Consider the following 9,277-nt stretch of genomic DNA (forward strand, 5'->3'; position numbering starts at 1 on the left):
GGTACTCGTATTTTTTTCGTTTTCACCTCAAGAACAGTATTAAAACAAAGTCCGGATCCTCGCCGAAGCACTACTACACTCTAAGAAAAAGGGTGTAGCCCTTACACACCGCTTGTCACATATACGACACCCCAAAACTTCAGTTCGCCGTACAGGGCACTGACATCAAGCTGACGGCCCTAACTTCTACGAGAGGCTTGATGACGGTGAGATATGAGATATTAAACAGCTAACTGAGGTTTTGCAGTAGGGCCAAGAAAACCCCGATATTTATTTTTTTTTACAGTCAGTTACATTTACGTAAACTATTTTAATAAGTTGTACAACTCAGCTATCAAGCCACTCGTGAAAGTTGGTAGCGTCGGTTGAACGTCAGTGCGCGGTACGCCCAACTGAAGTTTAGGGGTGTCGTATATGTGACAAGGGGTATAAGGGCTACACCCCCTTTTTTTAGCGTGTAATTTCCCCCATTACGTAGAGAATGATGATATATGTAGGCACATTTTAGATTATGTATATGTTATCTTATGAAGACTCGCACGCTTTAAACGTCGAAAGCATCGCTTCTTCCTCCGAACCTCCAAATCTGGTAAGAACTACTTCGCGTGGCGTATGAACAACGCGCAAAACTTAATTTTTTCGTTAGGTGAAAACGAGTATGGCCCGGCCTAACCATACTTTCACAAATCGCCACTGATTCAGAAACCTCTTTGTCGCGGTGAAATCACGAGGATAAAATTGAACTATTTCTTTCAGTCTTGCCTTCGCAAAGCTTGTTGACGTGGTTGTGGGATCGAAACCACTCCATTTGACGACAGCCGAGCGCGGCTCAAGGATTGGACACGAAAACTGCGTGATCCCTCGACTTCGGCTTGTAACAACCAATGCCTCGGCGGACCTCGGGTGGTGGCTCGTCTCCAACCACTGCGGTGATGAGAATAGCCGAACTCTGACAATGTCTGGAGCTCAGCGCGTGTTTTTCTTTTTTTTATTTATTTTGACAACCCCAGCGCGTCGGTCTGGTTAACGTTGGCGGCATAGGATAGGCACCAGTCCACGTTGCTTGTTCTGGCTCCCAGTCCACTCCGAGTTGAGGGGATGAACGATGTTCGCATTTGTCAAATTTTTTTTGGCGACTGCCATTGCCTAGAAAGAAGAAAACTAGAAGTTTAATCAGTTATTAACGTTAGGGAGTGATTCTAAGTAGTATCTAGCGAAAGCAGAAACATCGTTTCATGGCTCCTTTAACGTTGTAATATAAACAAACACAACATTTTAGAGGTAACACAAAGATGGCAGTGTAACAAAAAAAGGGGGAGGGGGAGTGTGGATGTGATCAACGCTGTCCCTTTAGCACGGGAAATCACTCAATTGATTTCACGATTTCCACGCAGGTGGGTTCCATACACGCGGCCTAATAACTTTTATTGCGTCGCACTGCGCATGCTCACAAGTCCTGCGCATGCGCGGAGCGACGCCTCAAACAGTTCGGGGAACCCAGAGCGTGGGGGCTTCGTATTCTAGAGCTCTCTATTGTTTCACCACCAAGACCAAGACGCCTCCGTGAGCGTTTGACACGTGCCAAGCGCCGTCTCCTCGCCGGTCTCGTTTGCGATGGCGGACAGAAAGCAGACGCAGCCTCGTTTACACTGCGTGGTTTCGGTTTTCGCGTCCCGAGCGTGCGTGACGTCCATCTATTTGTTTGGGACGCAACGGAGAAGGCACGCCCTCACCCCCCTTTCAAGTAGAAGCCGTTTGTCGGTTCTGGAATGCAGCTTTTAGTTGTGTTTCGTTTACTGGCCTCGGTGCTGTGGCGAGAAGTCCTTACCAAAACGCCTTGGGTCAAGGTAAACACGGGACCGGGAGATGCGGTGCACAAGAATAACGACGAAAGTCGTCAACAATGTGAAGCTGTTTAGTAACCGTCGAGCTGTCCACTTCAGACTCAAGTCTCAGAGTTGTAACTGCCACATTTTAACAATTTTTTTTTGTTGGTATGTTTTACAAACCGGTGCGACTTATATGCGGTTCTTTTTCCTTCGAGTGCGAACCTTAACTTTGATCATTTTCCGCGGAGGTTATATTTGTCGTTCGATTCGTGGACGAGAATGTTGGAACGGCCTCCCGCTTGTGCGCATGTCGCGATCACAATACATATTTGCAGGCTTGTCAATGCTGTTTTGCCGCTCCGACCCTACAGATATTTAAGTGCTACTTATATACCAAGCTTGCTTTGGTGAAAACGCTCGTTCATAAAGGGGTGCGACTTAAACAACGGTGCGACTTGTATAGACAGGAAAATCCATCTTGTTTAACTTTTACCGGCTTGCGTGTGTCTTGCCATGATGTTCGAACTAGGGGAACGACGCGGTTTGCACTGCGCCACAAACCGGATAGAGAGACTGTTGAGATCGTGCTCGAACTTTTTGCCTGTTTCTTTTGTGAGTTAAAGCAGTAAGACAGTTTTCGATTTCATAACACCGCTTATTTCAATTCAACGGGTGCCTTATGCACGCCAAACTTCAAGCGAAGTGTAAGTTTTATCCAAGAACTTTAGGACGGCAAAGGCTACGCGAAAGTAGTAGGTCAAACGGCGTGTGTTGCCATTGCGCAGCGTTACTTCTTGAAGGACAGTGACGTTCGAAAGAAATTTCATTTTTATCGGACTAATAAGGCATGACCCCAGAATTATCAGAATTACACGTGAATTCTTCTTGTCAATATGTATAATCAATTTATAGGGACGCCTTTCAAAAGTCCGCGACAACTCCTGTCTGCCATTACTTGTTCATGTACTCTGAGCATGTACTGGGCACGATGGCTTCGTCAGCGTTCGGCGAGGACTTGGGTCCACTCACGCACTTCGTGTGCAGTGGATGGATGGATATCAGGCGGCAGCTTACGCCGCCTAGCCTAGTCGCCAAGCAATGGCGACCGCCAATGTTGCTTGATGGACTTTTGAAAAATATCTTAGTTGTCCGAGCCAAGCCAAAAAGCCCGCTTCCTAAACAGCCATGCGGTGAAAGAGTGACATGTCTGCGTGAGATATCGTCCGTAATCTTGTCCTTTCTTTACCACCCCACCACACCTTCCGCGTGCAGTGGGTTCGGCGAACTGCTGGAGTGCTACGCGTACCACTACCTCAACTGCGACGACCGAGGCGGAGTCCGCAGAGCGTACTTCGAGAGGCTCCTCAAGGCCATGGTCTCTTCCTTCCAGCTGCTCTGTGGTGCTGACAGGAAGACATTGCAGGGTAGGTACATGGCGCCGCTAGAGCCCCGCCATCCATCCCGCCTTTCCCGCTCTTCCTCTGAGATGTCCACTGGTAATTAGTTACTTTTGTAAGGTTAGATTCCACGTAATTACCATACCAAGCTTCCATCCCACGATTTTCGTCTTGAACTTAAAAATAAATATATTGATGTTCGCAAAACTTGCTCTCTTTGGAAAGACAGAATTATAGCGAGTAAAATTTAAAACAAGAGCGGCAAAATGAAGGGGGAAAATACGTATCGCTATGGCTCAAAACTATGTTTTGGAATTGTGACAAAATAATCTCACCGTCCTTACTTCCGTGTGGCAGTCGTACTTGCCACGAAATTGACTTTGGCCATAATCGCAGTTCAACAGACCGATCTCATCAGCCAGTTTCGTTAGGTCGCCGCGGTCGCCATGCATTGTGAGAACTGTAGGCTTTCTGCGCGCGGGACAACTCTGCTGCGAGTCTCCGCGAGCAGGGCAGGAGCTGGTTTGTGCACTGCCGCCTGCCCTCTGTAGAATACAGTTCTGGCGGAGTCACGCTTGCGTGGGACGAGTAGCGAGATCGATCCATTAGGCTTTGTTTCACCCATTGCAAATATAAAATTAACGCTCTGTGCAATGAACTACGAATGAGGGCCAAACAGCCGTTCGCATACTTTCATTTGCATATGACCGTGTTATTACAATCTCTTACGACGAGAGAATGCACTGGCACGCTCACGCCCTCTGTGAGGTGACCCTGAAGCTGCATTTCACTAGAGCGAAGGTTTTGCGGTATTTGCGAACTGAAATGTACGTTCTATCTATGAGAAACTGTCGTTTATAAAATTGTCAAGAAGCTTTTCAAGCCAAGAAAAAAAGATTGATCGGCGAAAAATATAGAAAATATACGAAAACGTCAAGCGTTCCACGGCTATCCGATAGATGGCTCCAGTGTGTTTTTTCGTCGCAAGAGATTTTAAAAGGCTGATAGGCACACGGTAGTAAGCAATCGCAAGTGCGTGCCAGCCTTAATACGGTGACCTGATTGGCAGATCTCTTCTACGACGGACACTGCATCCTGAAGGTGGCCAACAACGCCGGTGGCTGCAGGGCAGCCAACTTCGAACCGGCGACGACGTGGAAGCGGATCTTTCGGTTCCAGGCGGAGCAGCAGGACTGCCTGAGCATGCTGCGCCACACCAAGTGCCTGTCACGCGCCCTCAGCAAGTCCGGCTGCAGACCGGAGGCCACGTCGGCGTACAACACCTCGGTCATCGACTTCCTCTTCGTGTTCTGCCAACAGGCGTTCTCGTCTGGCTCCAGTGAACTGTGCCGTCCTCCGGTGGGACTGGCTATCTCTCTAGTCATCGCCGTCTTGCTGTGGTGTCAAAGTAGCAGGTTGCTGCGCATCAGTCATTGACTATACTTCCCCGCGATATCCGTGGCTTATTGTTTTAATTTTGCTTCCACGGGCTCTTTTTTTTTTTTTTTTTTTTCTTGCTACTGAATAAATTGCAGGAACTTTTTCTAAGAAGTCGTTTTGAGGGTGAGAACGGCAGGACGCGTCTTTGCGGTGCCCGGACCCCCAGCGCGAGCTCGTTGTCTTCAATTGCACTTCGACTGCGCGTGCACGCTGGAGGCTCACCAGACACTGAATCGTTATCGGAGGAAGCTCGCTCGGGAGGCTTGACGACTGAATGACCTTCTTGACGTGCTAATCCTGTTTATTTGTTATTTTAGATGCGACTATTAGAAAGGGGCTGTCCTAACCCAGGAACAAGAATTATTTTCCATAAGAAGCATGAAGGGGCAGGACTTACAAGGGGTGTTCATAAAGTTCGTATTATCGGATTTAAAAATTTTAAAAAGGGGGGACCAATACAGTGGAACAACCTAACACTCATATCACTATGATCCAGATGCAAAATGACAAAGCAAACAGTGGCAACACGCGTGAACTCACCAGCGCCAAAAAAGGCCAGGATTGTGCCGTCGTCGGGAAAGGTCGTGCTGAGCCTGAACTGGGACTGTCGCGGTGTTCTCTTTACTTATTATTATTTAATTTATTTAACGACACTATTAGTTCTTACAAAGAATGTAAGAGAAGTGGCATGCAAAAGCACTCCAACAAAGGAACTTCAATAGACCCCAGTGCCCCGGCCCGCGCTAAAAGAATCATGGGAACAGTGTTCGTTCAGCTCCTCAGTCATCGGTAATTTCAACCCTATCCTTGGTTACACAGCTTTCGAGCGTAATTCAGAGTCACCCTGAACAAGCGCCTCATATACCCCAATGACCCGTCATATCGCTTTTAAAATTTCTCCTCAATGTTAGCGTTCTTTATACCGTGCACGCTGCCCACCCTTCAATCTGGGTGGGCTGCAGAAATCTCTTACATTATTATCATGCTGATATTAAGTTAGAAACGCTAAAAATGCTATAAACAGCCCCGCGGACTCCGAGCTAAATCCTGCTTTTTGTTGTTGTGAATAATCGGCTTTTTAAGCAATTCCTGCTCAAACAACAATCACGAGAGTGATAATATTGTAAGAGATTTCTGCAGCTCAGGCCAGGTTGAGTATCAAAAATGCTAACATTGACGAGCAATTTTAAAAGTGATATCACAGGTCCTTGGGGTATGTCAGGCGCTTGTTCAGGATGACTCCGAATTACGCTTAAGAACTGTGTAACCATGGAGTTGGTCGAAAATTAGCGGTCACTAGGGAGCTGAAGGAACACCGTTCCCATGATTCCTCGAGTGCGGGCCGGGCGCTTGGGAATATAGCAAATGGTCTATATGAGTGTGGTCCCACTTGCAGGGCATGGAACACAAATACTAAACAAACAAACATTCGTCAGTATCACGTTGGGAACATTAAATAAAAAAGCTGTATGTACAAAATGGGAAACAAAAACATCAGTTCCAGCAAAGCAGCAACAGTGATAGCGGGAACATTTAGCAAGTTATACAAATGATGATAGTTGGTCTAGAAATAAAGAAACATATGTCACAATCAACAATGTGCCTGGAAAGGAAGGACATTTGTAAGTGTCGACTTGAGAGTGGCGTTCAGTTATCATTTTGGAGTGTAAATCGTCTGCTAGTTCTGGTTGAAAACGTTATGTACTTGTCCTTTGGTATTTTGGTATAACAGATTATGACTTTGATATAACCGATTGTGCTCACAAAGGTCAAACGATTACAGGAAATTATTATCTTGAGCTTCAGACAAAGCGGCGAGAAGCTATCAAGGCGAAGCGCAAGAGGAAGCTCACGAAAGGAGTCCGTCTTGTTCACGATAATGCCCCGGCTCACTCCGCACAGCCGACGTTGTCACACGCGGCCCTTCAAATTTCGAAATTTTGCGTCATCCCCCCTATTGGTCAGCTTTCTGTGCCAATGCAGTCAATGCCAGGGGAGATGGTGCACCAACCGCTGTACACGCGCTTTCCTCTTCTCTTCGGGTTGCCACAGTAAGCTGACCGCCTCGCACGAAGACACCATTGCGTGGTAAGCTTTTCAAGGACGACGACCAAAGGGTTGCTGAAGAGGAGCAATTCCTGATCATCCAAAACGGAGTTCTATAACCATGGCCTCCGGCAGGTTGTCCATCGCTGGCAAAACCACGTGACTGCGCGGCGAATATGTATAGAGAAGCACTGAACTCCTACCCGAGTTTCATTGCTGAATCGCCAACCCTTCATTACAATAACACGAGCTTTACGGACAGTCATTTTTTTAGAGTAGTTTGCACAAGAATGGCGTAGAGAATTACTTCCGGTTTCACTTAAAACGTCTTTTTGCGAGATGCTGGGGAAAGTCCGGAATCTGCGATAAAAGGAATAAAAGGTGAGCTCGTTCTCACTTCGCTTTGAGCGTACATGGGAGAAGATATAAACAGTGGCGTCACAAGAGGGAAGGGGGGGGGGGGGGGGGGGGGGGATCCAGCGCTCATGGGGGTGCAGCTGGCCACGGGCAGCAGGCCACGAGGGCGGGGTGGGCGTCGCGGCGGCCCACCACCACGGGTGCCGCTGACCCTAGTGGCGCCACTGGGTATAAACCCCAAAATGTTAGGAAATAAAAACAAAAATCGATTTGTAAAATGTGCCCTTCGACGAGTGCATGAAGCTAGCAGAGTCGTTTCATTTGAAATTGAACACGCTTGTTGGGGTGGGTCTTTCGATTTTTTTTATATATATGTAATTGCCCTATTCTGTTAAAAACATAACCACTTCTCAAAATTAAAAAAAAAATCGCTTAACAAAAAATATTAAGTGGAGCAGGGTGAAAATCTGCTTTTTACTCCGTGATTTTTCTACCCAGTTCTGTAATCTGGTATGAATACGGAAAGCATACACAACTCACAGTAACTTTTTGTGTTCTTGTGTACTATACTGACTATATTTGAGTAAAAAATACTTTAATATCTTTCTTTTTTTTACTGAGGTGAAAATGCCAAACATCGTCTCTTTGACGATCCGGTTGCATATTCAGAGCCTTGTATCTCATGAGTTATATTTGTCGCTAACCAAATACTATGCGGGTGTAGTCCTATACATGGGCTATCGACGGGCATAGGTTTAGTTTATATAAAATCTGAAATATCGTTGAAAATGAGATTTACTGATATTTTGAACCCACTTTATCGAAAAAAAAATTCTTATTTCGTTTAATTTTTATTTATTATTGCTGCCGATCATACTAACTTTCGACTGGCTTATTGCGATTTCCCCCTTTTCTGTTGTATCTTCTCTAGAAGTGATCGAAATCGCACCCACGTTCTCGGAACGGCCAAACGCAGTTCCCGCAGGTCGTCTACGCTGCAAAGACTGTACCGCTTATTTCTCTGTTAAGATCAAGCGGATCAATTTAATTTGATTGAGAACACTCGTGCTTGGGTACATATTGTATTTTCTTAATTTTGTAATGATGGCAACTGACATTCCTTAGTCCGATCGTTAGCGGTGCAGCGGATGTTCCATTATTCGGTGTGTAAAGCCAGTAGTAAAAAACAAGGTGTAAAAAAAACTGATTTTCACCCTCCTCCACTTAATATTTTTTGTGGAGCGATTTTTTTTTTTTTTTCAAGTTTGGAAAGTGGTTTTACAGTAATTAAATATATTAAAAAAATCGAAAGACCCACTCCGACAAGCGTGTTCGATTTCAAGTGAAACCACCCAGCATATAAACGTCAATTTTTCTGGCTCCATTTTTGAGATGCAATACTTAATTAGGACCCGTTGTGGTTGAAGCGAGACAGCTTGAAAAGCGCGAGGAAATGCTAAGGGTGCAGATGAATTATGTTCTATCTCCGGAAATTTTGCGCAGCGTCCAGGAAGGCGCAGGCGGAAGTGGGTACTCGGGTTCAGACACTTGCGACCGCTTACGACCGAGTGCGTTAAAACCCCTAGTGATCTCTGACGACGGGAGAGAAGACTGGCGCCATCTATCGGGTGGCCGCGGAACACTTGCGATTTTTTGTATATTTCCTAGACTTTCGCGCATTATTCTTTTGTGTATTTGCTTGAAAACTTTTGGCAGCGTTTACACCACTGTTCCTCATAGATGCTAGGCACATTTGACCTTGCAAATACTGCCAAACCTTCTATCTTGTGAAGTACTAGTACAGTTCCAGAGCCACCTTGTAGACGGAGTCAGCGTGCGAGTGTATTCTCTTGCCATCACAAGAACCCGGTCGTAAGCAAACCCAAGTGTGTGTGAAACCAGCCTTTACAACTGAAGGTAGAAAAAAAAATGAAGGACGTTTACAAACCTCTGTAATGGCACGTTTACACTTGAGGATCCACCAGCGAATCCGCCCAGCTTTTGCCGCTGGGGCGAAACGCTGGGCGGAAAACACGGCGGCGAGCCGTCTAGGTCCGGGATCTATTTCTGCCACCGAACGAGGCGTTTCGCTGACCGGAAGTGACATTCTTGCACTGAGCGACGCTGCCTACGTCACAACTTCCGGGAGTAGCAGAGCCCGGGAGAGACAGCCGAGGAGGGAACTCTCGCACCTTCTCGTCATATTTG

At 46.4% G+C, this 9,277-nt stretch overlaps 1 protein-coding gene across 1 annotated transcript; it reads left to right on the forward strand.

The window, feature by feature from the left end:
* Nucleotides 1–2,291: 2,291 nt before the first annotated feature.
* LOC121836710 lies at nucleotides 2,292–4,764 on the forward strand. The gene is made up of 2 exons (XM_042291761.1): nucleotides 2,292–3,253; nucleotides 4,296–4,764. Exons 1-2 carry the CDS (start codon nucleotides 2,791–2,793, stop codon nucleotides 4,661–4,663), a joined length of 831 nt encoding a protein of 276 aa, XP_042147695.1. The 5' UTR covers nucleotides 2,292–2,790; the 3' UTR covers nucleotides 4,664–4,764.
* The last annotated feature ends 4,513 nt before the right edge of the window (nucleotides 4,765–9,277 follow it).

The sequence above is a fragment of the Ixodes scapularis genome, unplaced genomic scaffold (assembly GCF_016920785.2).
Source record: "Ixodes scapularis isolate PalLabHiFi unplaced genomic scaffold, ASM1692078v2 PGA_scaffold2__306_contigs__length_199485367, whole genome shotgun sequence".
Classification (NCBI taxonomy): domain Eukaryota; kingdom Metazoa; phylum Arthropoda; class Arachnida; order Ixodida; family Ixodidae; genus Ixodes; species Ixodes scapularis.